At 45.9% G+C, this 25,263-nt stretch overlaps 1 protein-coding gene across 9 annotated transcripts in view; it reads right to left on the bottom strand.

The window, feature by feature from the left end:
- GRB10 (growth factor receptor bound protein 10) overlaps positions 1–25,263 on the bottom strand; it is an 89,029-nt gene that overhangs the window by 41,615 nt on the left and 22,151 nt on the right. For 6 of the 9 annotated variants that reach the window (XM_035137092.3, XM_088655953.1, XM_035137094.3 and 3 more), the window contains exon 2: positions 18,578–18,676. The exons of 2 other annotated variants lie outside the window; for them this stretch is intronic. In XM_035137092.3, coding sequence (XP_034992983.1) covers positions 18,578–18,628 — 51 coding nt within the window. In that variant the 5' untranslated portion in view covers positions 18,629–18,676. Of the gene's footprint in view, positions 1–2,522; positions 2,709–18,577; positions 18,677–25,263 lie in introns of those variants that run through there. One more of the 9 variants, XM_088655951.1, reaches the window with a different exon arrangement.

The raw sequence follows: 25,263 nt of genomic DNA, 5'->3' as shown, positions 1-25,263 counted from the left end.
TCTTAAACTGAAACCGTTCTTAAACCGAGGCGCGCTTTCCCTAATGAGGCCTCCCCACCCTTCCACCGTTCGGATTCTGTTCTTAGACCGAGGTAAAGTTCTCAAACCGGGACAATATTTGTAAACCAAATCATTCTTAAACCGGACTGTTCTTAAACCGAGGTACCACTGTACTGAGTTTCCTTATACCAAAACTTAACGCAGTGTTTCTCAACCAGTGTGCCTCCAGATGTTTTGGGACTACAACTCCCATCATCCCTAGCTAGCAAGACCAGTGGTCAGGAATGATGGGAGTTGTAGTCCCAAAACATCTGGAGGCACACTGGTTGAGAAACACTGCCTTAACGTGACAATTACTGGTGCCATCACCTGTGAATATTCTCCTATTTTAAATGAAAATTCTCTAATATTCTCATTATTCTCGAGAATTTAACATCACTACCCACAACCATTGGGCACTGCATGTGACCTTTCACAACCTAGGTTAAAACTAAACCTGGCACACTTAAAAAGACAAAACCCCACAGTAAGCTGCTCAATGCAAGTTTAGAAATGTGCTCGGTTTCATTTTTGAGTCTGGGTTGGTCACAGGCAAACCTAAACCTCCACAGAGAAGCAGGACACTCATTATCCCAGAGGCTCACCCCCTAAATCCAGATTTCAGTTGCACACTGAAATGCGCCCTAATTTTGTCCCCAGAAAATGCGGTTTATTTTGCCTGAGGAGGTTTTGTACTGTGCTCACACATTCACCTACGTATCATTTCACCGTCTATTTATACAAGGTGTTTAAAGACAAATAACAGCAGGTTGCCAATTGCAACAGCAATCTAGGTGGACATAGGAGCAAGGTCAGAAGATTAGAAAGTGTTCTGTGTCGTGCCCAGTCCCTGCCGAGGCAGCCAATATTCTGTGCACACACAGACCAGGCTTGCAATATCTTGCCATATATTTATACTTGGGGAAATGAATACTGTATTCCTTCTAGCAATAAAGATTTTTAGTCAAAACTCAAGGGATGCTTGCATTTGACTTCACTGCTGCAGTGAGTTAAACGTTATTTCAGACCCTACTTTTAAAACATTGCCCACTATAAAATAAATCTACATTGCCCATTTGATCCAATTATACAAGACACCTTCAAGAAAATAACTGGCACAAGGGAAACACAAGGAGGTTTTAGACCAGGGGTCAGCAACCTTTTTCAGCCGTGGGCCTTGTGGGGGGGCCAGACTATATTTTGAAAAAAATATGAACAAATTCCTATGCCCCACAAATAAGCCAGAGATGCATTTTAAATAAAAGGACACATTCTACTCATTTAAAAACATGTCGATTCCAAGGACCATCTGCGGGCCGGATTGAGAAGGCAATTGGGCCGCATCTGGCCCCCGGGCCTTAGGTTGCATACCCCTGTGGGGCCTGCCTAGTGTTTTTACATGAGTAGTACAGCTTGGGTTTTCTTTGATTTGGCTAGTATCAATTCCAATTGCCCAACAACACTCAATTTGTTGCAATTTGTAAATGAGATACAGGAAGTGGTTTTGAATCATTGTGATGAGGTGGCAAACAGCAACAGTTGTCAGTTGTGTTTTCTCCACAATTGTGTATGTCTGGTTTTTAAAATACAGTGGTACCTCCGGTTGCGGACGGGATCTGTTCCGGAGCTTCGGTCAGATCCCGAGGTTTTCGCCACTGAAGGGACCGCTTCTGCGCATGCGCACAGCGCAGCAGAGCGTTTCTGCGCATGAGTGCATGGCAAAACCCAGAAAAATACTTCTGGGTTTGCCACGTTCGCGTCCTGAAGGATACACAACCGGAGGTGTGTGTATCCAGAGGTACCGCTGTATTGCTTTACTATACAGAAGCAATTACGCAGTTTGGGAAAGGGAAGGAGTGCATCAGGAAAGAACATGGAATACATTGCTAAAAGTCTACAGTCACTTTACTCGAAACCCACCCCAAATATTTAATTAAAGAATGCCTTCCAGGAAAAGATCTTGGATCAGTACCAGAAGGAATAAGGTACTGTAACTCCAAAAAGTTAACTTCTTACTTGCCTTGTCAATGCCTACTAGACTTACAATAAATAGCTGTCAATGTATGTGGTTATTCCTAACTGCTTGGTGCAGTTCAGGGAATAGAGAAACAGCTGCATTTCTAATAAAATGCCGAATGACAGAGATGGTACAGAAGAAGAGGAGATATTAATTTTAATTAAAATGTTGTAATAGAAAAAAATGAATTTCAATTGCATGAGAGATGTATATAAGCTTGAGAATAAACTCAAAGCTGAACATGAAACTCACCCTTCAGTATATGCCCTCCAAATTACACAAAGCTATTGTTTTCCTTCAGCAACAAGCTTTCAAAAGGTTCTCTTAAAAATATGGCATCTGTCATTAGACCGTTTTATAGTAAAATTCACCCACAGTTGGCCTATATGACTTGTGGACCAAAAAACCCAAATATAGTCTACAAACACATCAACAACGCAATTTTTGCTACCTGCCGAGAACCCACCATTTAGGTCTCCAAAACCTCCAGCCATCAAAGCCTTTCCTCTGCTTCTCAATTCTCCCAGCCTTTGTGTCTGTTCTTAAAGCGTGTTGTTCTTGCTTCACTTCAGCTTGAACCCAGGGTTAAGATTGGAACTCGTGTATCTTTTCCCAAAAATCTTGCAAGGATAGAATAGGAAAGTAGCCAAAGCTTGTAGGGAGAGTGTCAGAAAACCAACTGAAGGTCAGAATGAGCTTAGGCTTAGGAGAGATGTCAGAAACAACAAAAAGGTTGGAACAATGCCTTATGAGGAACGGCTTAGGGAGCTGGGTATGTTTAGCCTGGAGAAGAGAAGGTTAAGGGGTGATATGATAGCCATGTTCAAATATATAAAAGGATGTCATATAGAGGAGGGAGAAAGGTTGTTTTCTGCTGCTCCAGAGAAGCGGACACGGAGCAATGGATTCAAACTACAAGGAAGAAGATTCCACCTAAACATTAGGAAGAACTTCCTGACAGTAAGAGCTGTTCAGCAGTGGAATTTGCTGCCAAGGAGTATGGTGGAGTCTCCTTCTTTGGATGTTTTTAAGCAGAGGCTTAGCAGGCATATGTCAGGAATGCTTTGATGGTGTTTCCTGCTTGGCAGGGGGTTGGACTGGATGGCCCTTGTGGTCTCTTCCAACTCTATGATTCTATGATTTTGAAGCTGTGTTCAGAGCAGGAGGAAGAACTGGGAAATGGTAGCCCCACTGCATTAAGAAATGCAGGGCGGCTTACACCTGGCTTGACACAACCATACATGTGAAGAAGCCTAGGGGACTTACTAAACCACATGCTAAACATGTTAGCAGCGCGATGCAGCGACTGAAAAGGCAAAAACTATGGTAGGCTGCATCTAGTGAAGTGAAGTGGTCCAGATCATAATATCACTCTGTACTTCAGACAGAGCTCACTTGGAATACTGTGTCCAGCTCTGAGCGCCACAGTTTAGGAAGGATATTGACCAACTAGAATGTGTCCAGACGAAGAGCAACTAAGACGGTCACCAAGCCTTATGAAAAAAGGCTAAAGGCTATGGTTATGTTTAGTCTGGGGAAAAACACGATTAAGTGGTGAGATGGTGTTTTCAATATTTTGTTGAGAGTTGCCCAGAGTGGCTGGACTAACCCTGTCAGATGGGCGGCACATAAATAATAAAATTGTTATTCTTAATATGATAGCAATACTCAAATACCTGAGGTGCTGTCACATTAATGGAGTGGTTGTTTATGTTTGGTTAGGACCCTAACCAACAGGTTCAATTTACAAGAAAAGGGGTTTAAACTAAACATTAGGAAGAGGTCATTGGCCCTCCAAACTTCTAGGCAGTGGAATGGTATTCTTGGGGAGGCAGACTGTCTTTCCTTAGGAAATTTAAAGCAACAATTGGAAGGTCACTTATCAAGGATGCTTTAGCAATGTATCTTCTGTACAGTCATACCGTGTTTCCCCCTTTTTAAGACACCGTCTTACAACTTTTTTTCCTCAAAAAAGCACACGGTGGCTTATTTTCAGGGGGTGTCTTTTTTTATTTAAGTGCCGGTACAACTTGGCGCTCTCTCCCGCGCGCATTTTCTGCCTCTTCTATTCTCTCCGTTTCCCCTCCTCCCCCATCCTGAATCAAGGGCTCTCCTTCCTTGGAGGCTTCTAAGCTGAGGCTGGATGGCCACCTGCCTAGGAGACAGACGTGCACACGGGGGGGACGGGGGGGACTTCACTCTGTGAGGTGGAGCAGGAGGTATACACGAAGCTGCCCACCGTCATGTCAGTGTAGGTGGGACTGCGCTGGTCGCAGTCGAAGCACTCGCGATTGGGTGGGAGCACTGGGAGGCTGCTCATCTCCCTCAGCAGCTTTAGGTGCTTCTCCTCCTGCTTCGGCTTGCCGCTTGCTGCCATGGCTTCGAAGGCAGCGGCGGCCGTGTGTGTGTGCGCGCAGAGGTATAGAGGCTGCTCCCCGGGCTCTCTCACGCTGGCCGGGGAATGAGGAGGGAGGCTGGGACCCGTCCTGCTCCGAGATGTTAGTGAGGGAAGCGCGAGGGGGACGAGGCTTGGGACTGCGGCTCTGGCGCGCGCAACCCCAACTGACGGACCGACGGAAGGAGGGGGGGGAAAGGGAAGGAGGAGGAGAGGAGCGGCGTCAGCTCTCGGCGAGGAGGCTGGGGCAGCTGAATGACGAGCCGAAGAGGAACCTGCGCGGCACCTTTTCTCTGTCGGGGGGGGGGGAGAGAGACGCGATCACAAACAGAGAGAGACAGACGCGCACACAGGGGGGGGAGAGAAAGACGCACGGGGGGGGAGAGAGAGAGAGAGACGCGCGCACACACACACACAGAAAGAGACTGACACCCACACAGAGAGGGAGAGCGGTGCTGCTTCGCGCTTTGTCAGCGCTGCAGCCGCCGCCGCTTCCGAGCGCCAACCCGACCTGGCAGGCTTCCTCCTCCTGCCACAGCCGGCATTGCAGGAGCTGGGTCCTGCTGGCTTGTGCCCTCAGTGTTCCGTGCGGCACTGCTGCACGCTTTATCGGCGCTGCAGCAGCAGCCGCCGCTTCCGGGCACCGACCCAACCCGGCAGGCTTCCTCCTCCTGTTGCGGCCGGCGTACTGGGTCCTGCTAGCTGGCTGGGGCGCTAGGTGGTCTTGCTCCGCACGTCGCGGAAGTATGGCTTATTTTCGGGGTATGTCTTACGTTTCTCAAACGATTAAAAACCCTGCCATGCCTTACTTTTTGACTACGTATTAAAAAAGGGGAAACACGGTACCTCGGTTTACGTACGCCTTGGTTTGAATATTTTCAGTTTGAGTACTCCGCAGACCTGTCTGGAATGGATTAATCCACTTTCCATTACTTTCAATGGGAAAGTTCGCTTCAGGTTAAGTACGCTTCAGGTTAAGTACAGACTTCCGGAACCAATTGTGTTTGTAAACCAATTGCAAGGGGACTGGGATAGATCCAGCCTCCACCTCTATGACTCTACAACAATACTGCCTGATCTCTAAACCATGGTTATAGAGAGGAAGAGGCTTGCAGACCTACATCCTCCCTTCAGCTTTTGGGTGCAAATTCTTTGCACGCGTGTTTTCATTTTTCAGTTGACCGTGGACAGTGCATTACTTCTACACCAGTGCCTGCAAACCCTTGTTTCCTCCACACCACAAAGTCTGCAGCTCTGTGGACTGGCAACAGCCATGCTGGCTAGCAAAAAGACTAGTGCAGAAGCAAAACTCTACCAGGCCCCAAAATTAGGCAAAAAGAGGAAGGGGAGAATGTGAGAGGGGGAGGGAGAGAAGGAAAGTACAGGCAAATTGGCACAGCCCTCCCAACAGTCTTTATGACTTGCACTGCCACAAACTGTTAATCTTCAGGAAAGGGGTATTTTCAAAATTCAAAGAAAAAGCTCCTTGAAGGAAAGCAAATAAATATGGATCAAAGATCTAAGCAGACATTGCACACACTGAGTAAGTACTTTTACAGTATTGTCTTCTGTAATCCAAAACTAATCAGTTTTCCATCTAAAATAAGAATCAAATTAAATGCAAGCTACATATATAGAGGGGAAAGACTTAGAGAGCACGCACCAACAAGGAACAGCAGTTATCATGAACTGGCACTATTCTCCTCTTGGCAGGCAAGCCCTTCACACTGCCAGTTGCCTCCAAAATTCGCAGGGAGCACTTCATTTTCTACTCCTCTGCAACAGCTCGTTTTGTACTTTTGTTCCCTCCCCCCTCAATTTGGGCTATTGACACACTTGAAACAAAAGGAAATTACTGCAATGCTCTGGAAAGAAATACATTCCAGCACTTCTGCAGAAGCAACTACAATGGCTCTTTTAATACTTTATGAACACACTGAAACTGCTGCATTAACTTTCCTCCAAGTTCACGGGGCTCCCGCAATTTACCAGTGTGGTTTGGGGGAGAGAAGTTTCCTTGTGTGCTGTTACCAAAGTGCCCCTGTGCACACTAAACAAGGGAAAGTTAATCTATTTCAACCTTCCCCAACTTCCCTGACAAAGGCCAGTTAAGGCATTTGTTATGCCATTCGACGTTATCTATATACATGGAACACTGCCGCAGCTATCGAATTCAATGCCTCAAGAAGAAAAATGAAGAAAATTGTGAGAGATCACTGCCACTTATATATTTACTTAATATATAGATCACCAATAGTAATATCTAATGAGGGATGCATCTAGTACAGTGGAACCTTGGTTTATGAACACCTCGGTTTACAAATTTTCGGTTTACGAACGCCGCAGACCCATGTGGAACGGATTAATTCACTTTCCATTACTTTCAATGGGAAAGTTCGCTTCAGTTTATGAACAGACTTCCGGAACCAATTACACCCATGCTTCAGGTTAAGTACGCTTCAGGTTGAGTACTCTGCGGACCCGTCTGGAACAGATTAATCCACTTTCCATTACTTTCAATGGGAAAGTTCGCTTCAGTTTATGAACACTTCAGTTTATGAACAGACTTTCGGAACCAATTGTGTTCATAAACCGAGGTACCTCTGTACATCAAGTAAGCTTGCAGTACCCAAATGACCCTCCATGAAAATATTCCCAGGGCAAACCATTTGGGAAAGTGGGGCCCTCATTATAGGAACAGGGTCAGCTTGTTCTCTGCCCGTTCGAATTTCAGTAGACCAGCAATTTACAAAGTGGACAAAGTACTTCCAAGTGATCTGAAACAAAAGCTGGAGACTGTTGAGACTGCTGTTACTGGACTGCACAAAAGTCGAGGAACAGAAGCAGATACGGTATCCATGGGATATGAGAGTTTACATATAAAAGTTGATCCATTTGTCGCTGGTGCAACACCCAGCTCCATTTCTCTGTAGCATCTGAATCAGGAGAGGCCGTGCAGGCCGTAGACTGATGCCTGGACTCAGCGGTAGGGTGGACAAGTGCCACTAAATGGACTCTGAATCCTGGCACGACACAGGCATCGTGGGTGGGCGGTTCTCGAGTCAGGATAATTGGTCAACTGCCTGCTTTTGATGGAGTTGTACTCCCTGTGCAGTCTGGGGGTGCCCTTGGATCCATGTCTCTTGCTAGAGGCCCAGGCGACCTCCTTGGCTCGGAGAGCCTTTTACCAGCTTCAGTTGGCAAGGCAGTGAGAGGGCCGTTTCTGGATCACAATAGCCTGAGCACTGTCACCCATGTGCGGGCAACCTCCAGGCTAGTTATTGCAATGTGCTCTATGTGGGGCTGCCCCTCAGGAAGCAGCTGGTGCAAAATGTGGTGGCACAACTGCTCACTGGGGTGGAATACCACCATCATATCATGGCATTGTGGGGGGAAATGCACCGCTTGGAAGTTAGCTACCAAATAAAGTTCAAGGTGTTTGTATCTGTGCAGCTTGGGACCAGGAGACCTAGAAGTGTCGCCCCCCCACCCCCACCCCCACCGCTCCTTCCCATTATATATCAGAAAGGTGCCTTTTCCGTTTTCTTTTCAGCACCCAATAAACACATTCTTCTTTCAACAAGCTCTGATTCCTGCTTGGTATCTGTACTGGATTTGAATTGATTTTATAAATTTGCTGCTGTTGTTTTAAAAGCATATATGCATATAATTGTTTTTTTTAAAAATTAAACATGGTGTAAGGGGCAGGGAGCACAGACAGCCCCCTCCCATCCTGAGGAGCAGTTCCTCCACCAGCAGCGAAGCCAGCGGGGAGGGGGAAGAGTCGAGTGAGGAAAGAGAAAGGAGGAGACAGGGTTCTGGCAGCATAGGAGGGCCCCTGCTACACATAGGGGAGGAAGAGAGAGGGGAGGAAAAGGGGGAGAAGGAAAACAGGGAAAGGAGGCCCTTCTTCCCTCCGGTTCCGGAATTACGCAGGAGAAGGCGGGGATGACGATTTGGCGTGCCCAGACTCTTATGCTGGAAGAGAACGCGGGGCGCGCCATTCTCAGGTTCTGGTTCGGACTAGAAGGATGTACCCTGTATAGCTGGATCACTGTATATAGACTGCAGTTAATAAAACCTTAAAAGGCAAGAATGTGGAGAGTCGTTACTCTAGAGTAGTCACAACAACCCTCCTGTGACACATGGTGTTACATATATTATGAATAATAATAACAATTTTTAATAATAATATTAACATACGAGCACACACATTTCTGTGTCTAAACTTTGTGGTAGTTTAGTACAAAGCACAAAGCCAAATTGTCACTGTTAGGTGTGCACACTGATCTGTAAGATTTCTGCCTTAAAGCGACACAAAGAGAACCCTCGCTGACAATGCAGCTCAGATCCAGCAGCAAAGCATCAAGATACCCTGACTTGCCCCACAGTAACTTAAGATTCATGGGCAACACAAACAAACTCAGTGAATAAAAACAGATAGAAAACCAACAGGACTGTGGCGGCCATCCAACGTATTGACTACATAGGTCATCTGTAATGGACATTGGATGCAAAACTGCAACACTTACCGGTATGTGTCCATCGTTATCTTTGCAAGGGAAGAGGTTGGCAGAGAAAACCCCCAAAACATGGTTGGGCATCCATGACCATGCTCTCTAGCAGCTTCTGTCAGGTCCAGAAACCACCCATCAACACTGCTATCAGCTGGCTTGAACTCCGTTTGTTCTCCCCATGGGAAACCACATGCCCACCGATTCCTCAGGGAGAGGAATGTGGCTCGGGTTCGAGTCCCAACTAAGCCAAGTGTGAGACTTCCTGATAGTCAGAAGGGCTATGATGCCAAGACTAGTCAGAAGTGCAAGATGGTATGGGCCAAGGCAAATCCAGTTGCAGGTAGTTCCAAGGGTGGAATGGGTGACACAGGGGTATACTGTACGTATGACATCTGTATGGTTGTTGCAGTTACACTGATGACTGCAACACGGTTCATGAATCGGGGGAGGTTTTTGGAGATTCATTTCCCTTCATAGCATGCATGGGATTGTTGTCTATCACATGATGGTGTATGTTTTCATTCCACAGAGTCGGACGTGACGGAAACAGGATGTTTGTTACTGTGTTTCCTGAAGTGGGACCTTTGTTCTTTCTCTTTGCTGTCTGATGCTAGAGAGAGAGGGAGCCATGTTGCAGTCCTCCGTGTGTGTTTGTATGTAAATAAACGTAGATTAGCCAAATGCCGTGTTACTGAGTTCTGTTACGCAATTGCGCACACTCTGCAGATCCGTAAGTGTGCTGATGTCAGTTGGCATCAGTCGCTTTGATGTTCGGGCTGAAGAATGCTTTTGAAGCCCCCGAACGATCGACCAGGAGTGAGAGAACATGCCAGTTGGGTCCTACTTGCCAGGGTCCTACTTGCAAGTAAGAGATCCTAACACTCGGCAGCACAGCTGATCCCAGGTTTTTAAGGGTGCCCTGGCAGAAGCATATGCCATTTGGTATGGGGACAAGTGGGTTTCAGGGAAACTGTCTCATGGGCCACACTGAGACTTGTTGTTGTTGTTGTTGTTTAGTCGTTAGTTGTGCCTGACTCTTTGTGACCCCCTGGACCAGAGCATGCCAGGCACTCCTGTCTTCCACTGCCTCCCAACACTGAGACTACACCACACCAAATTAGGACCGCGGGATGGAGGTTCCCCTCCCATTTTGGATGCCACACCTCAAAAAGGATACTGGAGAACCAAAAGAGGTGATGAACAGAACCACTAAAATGATTGAGGGCTGCAGAAACTCCCTTATCAGGAAAGGTTCCCAACGGCAGGTCTTGTGCAGGGCTGTCATACGGTAAATCCGGAATTTCCCAGACATAGCCGGTGGTGCTGTGGGTTAAACCACAGAGCCTAGGGCTTGCTGATCAGAAGGTCGGCGGTTCAAATCCCCGCGACGGGGTGAGCTCCCGTTTCTCGGTCCCAGCTCCTGCCAACCTAGCAGTTTGAAACCACATCAAAGTGCAAGTAGATAAATAGGGACTGCTCCGGCGGGAAGGTAAACGGCGTTTCCGTGTGCTGCTCTGGTTCGCCAGAAGCAGCTTTGTCATGCTGGCCACATGACCTGGAAGCTGTACCAGGCCAATAATGCGAGATGAGCACCGCAACCCCAGAGTCGGTCACGACTGGACCTAATGGTCAGGGGTCCCTTTACCCTTTACCTTTACCTAGACGGAATATGGCAGTCAGGTAGTGTCCAGACAGAAATCGCTGAGATGTCCGGGTTGTATGACAACCCATGTCGGAAGTCTGTATTTTGGCGAATTTCCTTTAAAATAGCTCAAAAACTTAATTTAATTTGACAGCGCCTATATGATATCGAGCGACTTGAGGGTCAATTTCAAAAAAATTCCACTGGAAAAACGGTTATGTCCCTGTGGAGATGGCAGTATTAGCTTGCACTGTTTATAAAGATTTGAGGTTATTACCCCTCTACTACCCATACCAGGTCGCTCAACCATTGCTACTGTGTCCTTTCTTCTAGCAGATAATCAGGTGACAGCAAAATTTTAGCAGAGGCAATTAGAGTAAGATTTATTATTTGATGATTGATGGAAACCCCCAGAATGTATTTTGCACAGCTAAGTTTTTACCCCTATCTTCAGTACATTTTTTTTTTTTGAGATTTTGCAAAAAAAAAGTTCAGCAACTCCCCCCCCCCCCAAAACACACACACACACACACACATATCTTTGTCACTTGTTGAAATATGGCAACTGGTATTTGGGTTCATGTCTACAGAGAGACTGCATTTGAATTAGAAGCTGGCCTCCCTCTTTCACTTTGTAACTTCGCCTCCCTCTTCCACAAAATTATGTGTTATTCACATCAAGGCATATCTTCTAGCTCCCTGGTCTTGGGGAGCTAGCTGGTGGGCTGCGGCCTGATCCAAGGTGCGTCACAACAGCAGCACTGGGTCCCCAAATGCAGGCTTGGGTTAAAAGTGGGCCCTAGGTCTGGAAAGACTGGAGATGTTTGTTCCAGCTTGTAGGAAACAAGAGATAATTTAATGCATTTACTTCTGGCGCTTACGTGAGCAGAGGGGGTGGGATGGGGAGGGAGGGAGGAGCAGAGGAACTGAACTTTGAACTTCCCCTCAAGCTTCTCTTAGTAACTTCATGATGAATCCTTATACTGGAATAAGAGTCGCTGATTAAATCACTATGTTATAACATTCATTTCCTCCTTAATTGAATAAAGAGTTCAAGTGACTGCTCGATTACTGCTGTGACTCCCAATTGCATAAGAATAGGAATGCACACGCCGTAAGTCATCTCTGTTTTCTGAGAAATTCTGGAACTCCAATCTGAACTTCCAGGAACACGAGCTAAGTGCTGCCAATTCTCACTGCTGCATTATTTTCTAAACCAAAGAGACAGAGTTTTGGACAGACCTCCTGAACACGGCAAAGAGGAGAGGGTGGCGGTGCTTTTTGTTTTTGGTTTAATCCCCACAAGATTAGAGATAGTTTCCAAGGGAATGAGTTTGAACAGCAAATGGATTAAAGGAAAGTTCCTGGCTCAGCAAGCACACACAGAACTTAGCGAGGAACTTAGAACCAGGATGAACCCCCTGAACACAATTTCTAGCTCCTAACTGGAGGGCCAAACTAAACGCAATACTTGTCACATAGTTTGCTCTTGCATAGCATAGCTGAGTTTTCATGCTTTTTAAAACAAATAAATAAATAGCCAGCGTGGCTCTGAGCCAGATCCAGGACTGCAGCAAAGCAGGCTTTAACCCCTTTGGTTCTCCTGCAGTCTCGGGTTGAAATCCTGCCTGCTCTTCCCGCCCGCCCCCCGCCATTCACAATCCTTTGTTCCTTTATATCAGGCATGTCCAAGGTCGGTTTTGGGGGCCTAATCCGGCCCTCTGGCCAGTTAATCTGCTTTACATGTACATAGCAAGCATGGGTGGGGTGGGGTGGGGAGGAGAATCTGTCCTGGACAATGGAGGCAGGAAAGGGTTAAATAATAATTTAATAATAATAATAATTTATTATTTATACCCCGCCCATCTGGCTGGGTTTCCCCAGCCACTCTGGGCAGCTTCCAACAGAAAAATAAAACACAATAATCTATTAAACATTAAAAGCCTCCCTGAACAGGGCTGCCTTCAGATGTCTTCTAAAAGTCTGGTAGTTGTTTTCCTCTTTGACATCTGTTGGGAGGGCGTTCCAAAGGGCAGGCGCCACCACCGAGAAGGCCCTCTGCCTAGTTCCCTGCAACTTGGCTTCTCGCAACGAGGGAACCGCCACAAAACAAAATAAAAGTTGTGCAGAAGAAGAAAAAAGATCCACCAGTCTCAGAAGGGAAATCTATGTTAGGGCCAGTGCTTTTTTCTTTCTTTTTGGGAGCATTCAAGGATATGCCTTTCTAGAAGAAAAGCACTGGTTAGGAACCAGAGCCCAAGTCCCACTGAGAGGAGGAGGATCAACGAATGGTTGCTAATTTCCTAGGGCAAGCAAGACACAGACCTCCTGAGAAGGACTGCAGGAAAAAAATTAAACTTTCTCAAAAATCTCAAAGCCACACTTCCTCTGGTTGTCTCCCACTTATGCTTTGGCTTGACTGTGATCTACATTACAGGGTGGTTGTTGTGAGGACAAACACAGTTTGGAAATTTAAAATACTATTACAAAATGTAGGATAGCGCAGGGAATGATTCCAAGTGACAACTTGCATGTGCAGAGTCTGATGGTGTATGTTATTTTTGCTTCATTTTTAGGTTTCCCTCCACCCCGTGGTTTCAAAAAAAACCCCAACCCTCTCCCTATTCAAAATCGGGGCAGGCAGGCTGAAGAAAAACAATAATAAAGATCTCACATCCATCAGTATGGCATTTATCTCTCTATTTTCTCTTCAAGAGAACTCAAGGTAGCACTCCTGGTTCTCATTTTCCCCGTGTTCTCCTCACAACAGGCCCGTGAGAGAGGTTAGCCTAAGGGATGATGACCAGGCCAAGGCCACAGAGTGGCCAAATGGACATTTCAAATCCTGCTCTCCAGCTCCTTGTCCGCTTAGTATTCCACATTCTAGAAAAAAGGTGTAGAATTGCATTAAGTGGGGAGTGGGATATTAAAATTTCCCCATGGTTCTGAAAGTACCTGGGAGCCCTTATTAGAAGGCCTGTGTGGCACTTCTCAAGAGCAATGAATTCAGGCTGGAGTCCTGTGAACACTTCCCAGGGAGCATTCCTCATGCAAACCAGTGGGACTCACTCTGCGCAATGCACAGCTATTGTGGCAGGAATCCACCGCCAGTCCCTATAAGCAGCGCCTGTTACTAGTATTGCTTCTGCAGCCTTAAATGGTTAGGTTTAATGTGACTTATTTACAAGTAAGTACACACAGGACAGGATTTCTTGCAAACCTTGGTCCTAACGGGAAGATAATCTGACTAAAGTGACGTTTGTTTTAGTGGTTCACCATAATAACTGCAGCAACTGCTCATTTTGTGGTGTCTATTATACCAAATGATTGCTAGAGAAGGGCTGAACATCTTCTCTCACCTCATTACTACCTCTGAGCAGGTATGCCTGAGCCATTTATCCTCTAATGTGAGTGAGCAAAGAGACTCCAGCTACAAAAGCTGAGGCCAGAGACCATCTTGCCTGGGAGTCCTGAAACACCTGCTTCCTGCCCTGAACGTCTTTTTCCACCTGACCTGGCAGGGTGGGGCCTGGACTGACTCCAGTTACAAAAGCTGAAGCCATTGAACCGTCTCTTTTTGTTGCTGTTGTTTTTAAATATTATTATGAATTATGTGGAAATTGTGTGATTTGGTCATGCACTTTTTTGATGTGCTTTATTTATTGTTTACAACTACTTTTCTTATCTCATATTGCAAGCCACCTTGAGCATGCTTTGAACTTACCTTCCAAGTCCCGGACTGCAGAATCCGGGAACGGCAGCCGTGTGACACCAGAAGTTGCGTGGACGTAACTTCCGGTGTCGCTTTGCCTGTCTATGGGCACCAAACATGGCCGCCGGCAGCTTCAAAAGTAGCTTCTACGCATGTCCGGAAGTGCTTCGACGCAACTTCTGGTGTCGGCCCGTCCATCTATGGGCACAAAAAATGGCCAACGACGACACCGGAAGTCGCGTCTACGCACTTCCAGTCATGCGTAGATGCGACTTTTGAAGCCGGCGGCGGCCATTTTTGTGCCCATAGAAGGGCAAATCAGAAAAAAAGGCCGCCGGCAGGAGAAAATAACGGAGAAAAACGGGAGAGAAAGTGATACGGGGGACTACCGGGGAAAGGTAAGTAAAAACGGGGGTTTCCCGAGGGAAACAGGGTACTTGGCAGCTATGGCTTTGAACTATGGAAAGGCGGCATTCAAATCAATTGATGATGACAATGATTACTTTTACTGTGTAGATTCTAGAGAACATTCCTCACTTGCAACTTTTCTTTATTATACTGTAGGACTGCTGCAGCAACACTTCTGAACAGAAAACGTCTCGCCTGATTATTAGCGGTTATGCCCAAGTTGTGTAAGTTATGCAAATGAGCACACAGACTGTTGCTTTGCACACTGCTCCTGACATATTGTGACCCTGGTAATGTTTCTTACATCACATAAGAGGGATACAGTAGAACCCCACCAGTAAAACCATTTTCTCCACGCTGCTCATGCAGGACAAGGTCAGAATTAAAGAAACAGGAGTAGATATGCAAGAACCAGCAAGCAACAGAAGGAAGACATGGCTAGGTGGGTGCTCTACAAAAGACACATTGTTCTGCTTCCCATGCTTGCTGTTTACTGGAAACACATGAATCGGGCACCTGAAGCATCTCACCTAGACAGGCGCATGAGACATCCAGGACTCACATGAACTGCTGCTATCAGCTATCAACAATGAACCAGCTCAACCCCTCAAGTTCTTACCAAGCACATCCAGGAAGTACAGAACAGGTACATATTTTTGAAGATCACTGACTGTGTATGATTCTATAGAATGAGTGTACAGTCGTACCTTGGAAGATGAACGGAATCCATTCCAGAAGTCTGTTCAACTTCTACAATGTTTGAAAGCCAAATCGCAGCTTCTGATTGGCTGCGGGAAGCTCCTGCAGCCAATCAGAAGCTGCGGAAGCCTCGTCGGACGTTCAGGTTCAAAAGGAACGTTTGCAAACCGCAACAATCATTTCCAGGTTTGCGGCGTTCTGGAACCAAAACGTCCAAGTTCCAGGGCATTTGGGATCCAAGGTACGACTGTATTGTGACCCTGAGAAAACAGAAGATTCAGCAAATTCGGAAGTGTTGAGAGGTCTCGTTAAGTCTGATTGCATTTGTTTATTACTCTGCCATGGAACTTCACTTTCAGAGTGTGGCACGATTTACAGGGGGGGTTGGGCGCAATCTTCCATTGTCTCCCAAGGCAGACAGATGCCAGCCAGCCAACCAACCTTGTCCAGATTACTGGTAAGAAAGACGTCTCTTTCCAGGCAGAAGTATGTTCCAGAGAACAGCTTTTATATGTTCCTGTTGTAGCCTGGGGATTAATTAGCATGTGCAACACAGAACTCAAAAGCACCTTTTGATGGAAGTAGCATGGGCAGATCCTTCTTGTCTTTGGTAAACACATGTAGCCTTGCATGTTCAGTGTTCCTAAACCTAAGATACCATACACAGGACAACTCAAATCTCTCAGCATCTGAGTAACATTCATCTCACCCCTGAAAGGTGACACGAGTGCTGCAAATGGAAGGATGCCTAATACTTGTCCCAAATCTAAAGGAAGTTGCTAGAACTACTGCTCAGCTGACTAGTGGTTAGAGCAACCTTGTCTGAAGATGTGCTTTCTGTGCCAATCAGCTGACAGGCACTGGGAGTGCACCTTCCATTTTGTTTACATGGTTACAAAATGGACTCTTCAAAGTCCATTTTGTGGAAATGGTTTGAATTTTATCCTTCCTTCAAAACAGAAAGCAGGACGAGGGAGTTTCCTGATCCCTGCTTCCCGGCACTGATGGGAAGCCCTGCTTGCACAGAAACAACTGGCAACTTTTAAGCCCCTGTTTGTTCCTTTGCAGCCATGTCCCTGGCTACCGCAAACTGCAAGTCACATATTACATCAGGTGTGGTTGGCAGGGAGCAGTCTCATAGGCTGGGCCTAAACAGACCTACAAGTTCCTCATCACTGCATTATGGGCTATGTTTCAGTTGCTTTGTGGTTAGCAAGAGCATTAGCAGAAGCATAACATTTGTATCTGGTTGAGATTACTATCATTTCTCCATAACCTTTCTCTACCTCCCCAGCATGAAGCATCGGTCTTGTGTCAGCCTCCTCGTGGCTTCCCTGAAGATTGAGGTAGCCTCTCCTACATGGTAGTCCTTCGTTGCTTTTGATAATAATAATAATAATAATAATAGTAATAATAATAATATATTATTATTATTATTATTATTATTATTATTATTATTTATACACCGCCCATCTGGCTGGGTTTCCCCAGCCACTCTGGGCGGCTTCCAACCGAATATTAAAACAGTACAGCATTAAACATTAAAAACTTCCCTAAACAGGGCCGCCTTCAGTTGTCTTCTAAAAGTAAAATAATTACTTATTGCCTTGACATCTGCTGGGAGGGCGTTCCACAGGACGGGTGCCACTACCGAGAAGGCCCTCTGATACAACCAGCAGGAGCCACCAACCCATATTGCTGTTGCAGGAATACCTCTTTAGTAGCACAGCTCTTTGCCTTTGATCTGGGTGTCCAAAAATGGCTTCACTATTTACAGAGCTGTGATAATTTCCCCTGAAAATAGCCTAAACCGTAACATGTCATAATAAAGCACCTTGAGAAGGACCTTCGAAGTATTTTTTTGAGGGCTTCAGTCACCCTCACTTTCTGAGTCATCCTATGTACAACTGATCTGGAATGGCTGCTTGCTCTTAAAACATCAAGACCAGCCATTCATTTTCCAAAGCAGTCTTTGAATACTTCCTGGCCTAGTAGTGCAGGTTAGCCATCATGGCACAAAAAGCAGCAGCTAAAGTTAGCCCATAAAGCTCCCTAGCAGAGCCACAATGCACAGCTCAGTGGGTCACAACTTGTGCAGGTCTCAAATGTACTGCACTTTCCCCAATAAAAATATTAGTTGACAAATAGTAAATCCACAGCCTTCCAGAGCAAGGTGGGGGGCTTAAAAACTTTCAGTGTCAAGAAAACTTGGCACAGAAAGAGCTTTTAAAGCCCTCCGCCATGCCTCTCGAGGCCTTTGCGAGATCTCGGACAGCCCCTTCTGAATGTCCCCCCCCCCCGGCTCTCCATCTATTTATTTATTTGCCCACCACCTATGCAGAGCTGCAATCACATAAATAAATCCTGCGCAAGTTGTGGGTCTAGCGTAGTGTGAAACTATGGTTTCCCAATCTGTACATGAGTCAGTGCATGCCTTGGGTTCCAATGCCACCTCCTCTCCTCCTCCTTTGAATGCCAGGAGGATGAGTCTGAAGGATCCCACTCCCAATTTTAAACAAATTGCAGTTTCGTGTCAAGGTCCAAACACAGAGAAATATGGTTTGTTTAAGCCAGGCTTCCTCAAACTCGGCCTTCCAGCTGTTTTGAGACATTTCCCATTATCCCTGACCACTGGTCCTGTTACCTGGGGATGATGGGAGTTGTAGTCCCAAAACATCTGGAAGGCCAAGTTTGCCTATGCCTGGGTTTAAGCTCTAGTTCAGGCACCCCCAAACTTTGGCCCTCCAGATGTTTTGGACTACAATTCCCATCTTCCCCAACCACTGGTCCTATTAGCTAGGGATCATGGGAGTTGTAGGCCAAAACATCTGGAGGGCCGCAGTTTGGGGATGCCTGCTCTAGTTTGTCAGTTGGTTTTGGATCCTGGTTTGCAGTCTGTTTAAAAGTGGAAGTGAAATCTTCCGATCTCCTCTGGCATGCAGATGAGGCCGAGAGTGGGAGCACATGAGCCCAAGGCTCGCAATGAATCGCCGATATAGCAGGAAACCCTGGATTCCCTTTTAAACCTGATCCAGGCCACTGACGTAATTAGGGCTAACTGGTGAGTTACTCAGCTCAGTAAACAGACTTTACTCCACCACTACAGCTGGATTCCATGCACTTTAAATATATTTAAGTTATAACTTACTATTCGGTAAGGATGGTGCAAAAAGGAGTCTGGGCAGCCAGCTAAAGCCATTTGTGCCTTCAGAATATCTTCAAAATTACATCTACTGCTTTGCGGCACCTGCAGTGTAAAAACAAGATGGTGAGAAAGCTGTGCTGGAGGCGTTGACAAAATGGTTAATATGGCAAACAACTTGGAGATGGAGGGACAGAGAGGGGAAGAGAAAAGCCTGTGCCCCTCTGCCAATCACAGCATGGAAGTACCGTAATATTGGGTACATGAACAGTCAGGTTCATGCCATTCAAGGTTATTTTATTGCATTAACAGAAGGACTGGCCTAAAGCGCACAACAGCTGATAGACCACATACAATTTTAGTAGCATATCTGACTTGCCCAAACACCCACACACTTCTGTAAGTCACTCAGAGCACAGCAAACTCTGCGTACAAAAGAACACCAAGAAATTACAACAAGGTTTCCCTGCCTAGTCACTTGGAGAGTCTTCTTACTTTCCACAAGAGATCTGACAAATGACTACTTATAAACCTACGAAACATTCAAAAGGTAGAAATTTGTTTTATTTTTAAACTACTGAGTCCTACCACTGTAGGTAGAGGGGCTCTTTGCCTACAAATTCCTATGATTTGCATGTGCAGCAGTGTAATCCGCTTAGAAGCAATAGACAGCAAAGCTTTTGCACTGATATCGTTCACAGTAAACACAGGCTTATGTGCAGAATACTGTACATCACCTAGTCTGCTGGCTGCCTGGATTCAAGAACTAAACACACAGCTATTTCGTTTAGCTGACAATCACCTCGAAAGAGCTACATTTTTTCTTGGTCAACTGCTTTTCACAATTCTTCTAGGAAGGGAACTTCTGTAAAGTAATTTTAAAAAAGACTTATGAATGCAATTATTCCTACATATCTTATAATAATAAGCAGATTTTGTCTGCAATCCTATACACCCTAACCTTGGCATAAAAAGGTAAAGGTAAAGGACCCCTGACAGTTAAGTCCAGTCGCGGACGACTCTGGGGTTGCGGCACTCATCTCACTTTACAGGCCGAGGGAGCCGGCGTTTGTCCACAGACAGTTTTTCCAGGTCATGTGGCCAGCATGACTAAGCCGCTTCTAGCGAAACCAGAGCAGCGCACGGAAATGCCGTTTACCTTCCCGCTGGAGCAGTACCTATTATCTACTTGGACTTTGACGTGCTTTTGAACTGCTAGGTGGGCAGGAGCTGGGACAGAGGAACGGGAGCTCACCCCGTCGCGGGGATTCAAGCCACCGACCTTTAGATCGGCAAGCCCAGAGGCTCAGTGATTTAGATCACAGCGCCACCCGCGTCCTAACCTTGGCATAAGCTCCACTAAATGCAGTGGGGACAGAAGCAAGCATGCATAGGGTTGATTGCCTAGTAAAAAAAAAAAAGGAGGGGGCAGGAACCTTCCCACCCTTAAAAAAAATATCAGTGAGAAACTACACATTACATGCAATGTGGACTATTTCTGAAAGTATCCCCATTCATGCAATGGTATCATGCAATGATCAAGAGTGCCAAAACATTAGAGGAAGAGATGAACTGCTACGGTATCTTCAGTGGCAGCTCCACTGGGTCACATATGTGTATTCCCACCAAAACAATAAGGGTATGCGAAGAACGCCCTTTCATAGGCCACCTGAATGTGCAGTTTCAGAAGAAAATGTTCTAGAAGGCAGCGTGTAGCTCTGAAATACTGTACTTGCAGCCCATTCTTCTGGTTAAGCTGACAACAGTTAAAAAGGGGGAGCCAGTGCCTACTTCTCAAGGTCTAGACAAGAGGCTTGTAGCCTCTGACAACAAACAACTGAGAGAACTACCGCTTTCAGGGGATCTCTCCTCCAGCACAGCCTGTTCCTAAGCACCCATCTCCTCACAAACTCACATGAAGCAAGGAACAGTCAAAGGAGACGGAGCCATAACTCAGTGGCAGAGCACAGGATTTGCATTCAGAATGTGCCAACTACAATTCTTTCACCTCTCCAGTCGAAGGATCTTAGGCAACAGAGCTGCAGAAAATGGCCATTCCTTCAAGGCCTGCAGCTCAGTGGAAGGCTATCTGCTTTTTGCATGCAGAAGGGCAAAGGCTAAATAAAGCCCCAGTACCTCCAGGCAGGACTGGCAGGAGGTGCCTGACTGAATCCCCAGAGAACGTCTGCCAGTCAGTGTCGACCAGGCATAGGCAAACTTGGCCCTCCAGATGTTTTGAAACTACAATTCCCATCATCCCTGACCACTGGTCCTCTTAGCTAGGGATGATGGGAGTTGTAGTCCCAAAACATCTGGAGCACCGAGTTTGCCTATGCCTGCATTAAGCCCACAGGTTATGCTCATTTTTCTTACATGACCTTATGCAGGCAACTGAAAAATAAATAAATACATTCGGAAAACGTGGGAAAGATCAAAATCAGTGATAGTAAAATGTCAGGAAGAGGCAGGAGAGCACATGACTTAAGTGCATCATGCCAGGCCTTTCTACAATGCATGCACAGGCCAGACTGCTGCTGACAATTCTTTTCTTCTTCCAAGGTGAGCGGTGCAGGATCACAGTTGGACAGGGTCCTCTGGTGCAAAAGTGCTCAGAACAACTGGTCCCTTCGGATAGGATCTGGCCGAAGGAACCCTTGGGAAGCAGCTGTGCCGTGTGACAACCATCTATCTACTCTCCAAACTTTTATCTGAAGACACAACTGAACTGGGGCCTGCAAGGTTCAGGGTTGCTTGACCCAAGGTAGTGTAGTCATCAGCAAGACCCTCCTGACACTGATCCGTCAGTGCCATTTGGTTCCAAGTCAGATCTAGGGACAGGAGCTGGAAGTCGGGGACATCATCAGTCAGAGACCACTTTCTCTGGCAGAGGCTACAGATCTGGTGGATGACTGCTTCAGCTTCCAGGGGGGAATATGCACGGGGAAATGAACATTAATGCCTCATATAGCTTTCTTAAAAATACAAAAACCAGGCGAAGTAACCCATCTCATTGTTCTATCACACTCCTGTTTGAGAAAGCGATTTCCCAGCTTCCTGGTCCAAGTCCACCATTTGGTCACAAGGCGAGGCCTTGGCTCTAACCGCCTGTTTGCAATGACCACGGGAAAGTCAAGACACGCCCATGCTGCCTTTCTGCCCCAACCTCTTGCAGCTCTGGCCTCTTCCATTTCTCGAAAAGAAATGGAAATGACTAACCTATGAGATCATACTGAGCTCCTCCAAGGAAAAGCCGGGGGATAGACATAATAAAGAAATAAGAATGCACACCAAAAGATATGCTAGTACATTCCAATAGAACATGATGCTATGCCCACATTGTGTAATTGCAAGAGTTTATTGTCATAGGGCAACCTTCTCATGGGAAGTGTCAGAAAATGAGCAACACAGGAAGCAGCCTCGCAGTCAGGCCATTGGTCCACCCAGCTCGGGTACTCTCTGCTTGGGCTGGTAGTGGCTCTCCAGGGTTGGAGGAACGAGTCTCTCCCAGGCCTGCCTGGAGAGGCCACCAGGGACTGAACCTGTGACTTTCTGCTCCCAAGCTATGGTGGCCCTTCCCCATATTTAAGGTTCCCAATGCTAGTTGTGGCTGCTTTCATACAGGATCGCTTTATTTAGATTTCATCTCCAAATCTGGCCTTGGGTATTCCTACAAATCTAAGCCAGTACCTGCCTGCCATCATTTTGCCTTGGATATGAGAAAATGAATATGACCATTCATATGTGCTATTACTGTCTGCAACAAAGTGCAACTTCTATCCTTCTCAAACAACACGGTCAGAGACTCACGCCCCTAATTTGGCGTTTTTGTTGTATGGCCTTATTTACTCCTGTTACGTTGAAGATAACACATCATGTCCTTCAGCATTACTACACTTAAAATTATCTCAAAAAGATAAAACACAATGGAAATTCCCCAAAAAGGTACTTTACTGTTTTCTTATCCAAGTGTGAAATCACAATCTTTAGAGAGAGAGAGAGAGAGAGAGAGAGAGAGAGAGAGAGAGAGAGAGAGAGAGAGAGAGAGAGATGAACTGGGCCTATTTACACTGCACAATGATTAAAGTGAATTATCAGCAACTATGATTCCCAGGATGCTTTGAAGAAAGCCGTGACAGTTATGCCACTGTAACAAAAACCAGGGATGTTTGTTCCGTGAATCTGCCTCCTGACCTTTCCTAGCCAAGTATCCTGAATCGGACAGGCACCAAAATAAACTGTGATCATTTCCGTGGGAAAGATGACAGAATTCCCACCTCTATGCTAAAGTGAGGGTCCCCCCCCCACAAGATAAGGGCTTTTTTGCTCTCGTTACCTAGCATGGATCTGGCAAGGAGGAGAGCAAAGTGGGAGAGACACAATCAGTTTCTAAGTTGAAACTGCCTAATGTGCCTCCATCAGGACTACTCAAAAGGAGACACGTGGCCAAAAAGACACCACCGTATTGCTGAAGGTGAGGGAATGTAGGGCTCTCTATGAGAACTGGGGAAAGGGTTTGGCGCCTGTGTGTGTGTGTCATTAATAGTTAGGAAATCATGAGGGACCCAGTTGCAGCAACAGTTCTCAGTTACCACACTGACAGAATATTGCCAAGAAATAGCTCATATATCACTACTGAGTAATCCACAATGCAGGACTTTCCTCAAATCTTGTACCCCAAGATTGAAAGGTGACAATTCCATTAATCAGGGTTGTGCTTTTCCTTTAAAGAAAAAAGGGGGGGGAGGCACTGAAATCTTCAAATGGAAATCATGACCAAGCGGCAGAATAAAAATTAGTTAAGGCAGTTTCTAAGGGTGAATAAGTTTTGAAACAATAAGCCAGCCATAAATCACCAATTGCTGCTGTTTTATTCTTATATGTATATATAATTGAAGGCAATCAGCAAGTAGAGGCTGTTCCTTTAAATAGCACTCACAGTGGTCTATGCAAAGGCTCTGGATATCTAATTTGCACGTCATTCATGGTTCCTGCAGATTAAATATGATGCAATATATATGATGCACAAATATGATGCAACAGAGAACCCACAATGAACTTTTTTTTGGGGGGAGGAGACTCGCCTCACCTTCTGGAGGTGGGCAAAGTTTGTCCCTATTTTCAAAAAGGGGAAAAGAGAGGACCCAAACAATTACCGCCCAGTCAGCCTGACATCAATACCAGAAAAGATTCTAGAGCAGGTCATAAAGCAAACGGTCTGTGAACACCTAGAAAGAAACTCTGTGATCACTAAAAGCAGCATGGGTTTCTGAAAAACAAGTCATGTCAGACTAATCTGATCTCATTTTTTGACAGAATTACAAGCCTGGTAGATGAAGGGAACGCTGTGGATATAGCCTATCTTGATTTTAGCAAGGCCTTTGACAAGGTGCCACATGATATTCTTGTAAAGAAGCTGGTAAAATGTGGGCTAGACAATGCTACCATTCAGTGGATTTGTAACTGGCTGACTGACCGAACCCAAAGGGTGCTCATCAATGGCTCCTCCTCATCCTGGAGAGTAGTGACTAGTGGGGTGCCACAGGGTTCTGTCTTGGGCCCAGTCTTATTCAACATCTTTATCAATGACTTGGAGCAAGTTTGCAGATGACACCAAATTGGGAGGGGTGGCTAATACCCCAGAGGACAGGATCACACTTCAAAATGACCTTAACAGATTAGACAACTGGGCCAAAGCAAACAAGATGAATTTTAACTGGGAGAAATGTAAAGTACTACACTTGGGCAAAAAAAATATATGAAAGGCACAAATACAGGATCTGAGACACCTGGATTGAGAGCAGTACATGTGAAAAGGATCTAGGAGTCTTGGTAGACCACAAACTTGACATGAGTCAACAGTGTGATGCAGCAGCTAAAAAAGCCAATGCAATTCTGGGCTGCATCAATAGGAGTATAGCATCTAGATCAAGGGAAGTAATAGTACCACTGTATTCTGCTCTGGTCAGACCTCACCTGGAATACTGTGTCCAGTTCTGGGCACCACAGTTCAAGAAGGATACAGACAAACTGGAACGTGTCCAGAAGAGGGCAACCAAAATGGTCAAAGGCCTGGAAACGATGCCTTATGAGGAACGGCTTAGGGAACTGGGTATGTTTAGCCTGGGGAAGAGAAGGTTAAGGGGTGATATGATAGCCATGTTCAAATATATAAAAGGATGTCATATAGAGGAGGGAGAAAGGTTGTTTTCTGCTGCTCCAGAGAAGTGGACACGGAGCAATGGATTCAAACTACAAGAAAGAAGATTCCACCTAAACATTAGGAAGAACCTCCTGACAGTAAGAGCTGTTCGACAGTGGAATTTGCTACCAAGGAGTGTGGTGGAGTCTCCTTCTTGGGAGGTCTTTAAGCAGAGGCTTGGCAGGCATATGTCAAGAATGCTTTGATGGTGTTTCCTGCTTGACTGGGGGTTGGACTGGATGGCCCTTGTGGTCTCTTCCAACCCTATGATTCTATGATTCTATGATTCCTTTGAGCAAAAACCTCTACCAACCCAAATAATGAGTACACAATAAAGCAGAAAAGTTGTGGGCAAAACAGGCCCCAGAGTTTGCTCAAGGGACCTAAGCCTGGGGGGACCCACCATGGCTTATGTCTACAGCACAAGCCAAGGACCTCCAACTTTGACCAACAAACATCTTCTGTAGCTTCAGTAACAAACCCATCAGGCAGG

Source organism: Zootoca vivipara, chromosome 12 (assembly GCF_965207765.1).
Source record: "Zootoca vivipara chromosome 12, rZooViv2.hap1.1, whole genome shotgun sequence".
Lineage (NCBI taxonomy): Eukaryota > Metazoa > Chordata > Lepidosauria > Squamata > Lacertidae > Zootoca > Zootoca vivipara.
The sequence above is the reverse complement of the archived record's forward strand: the minus strand, read 5'-3'. Positions and strand labels throughout refer to the sequence as shown.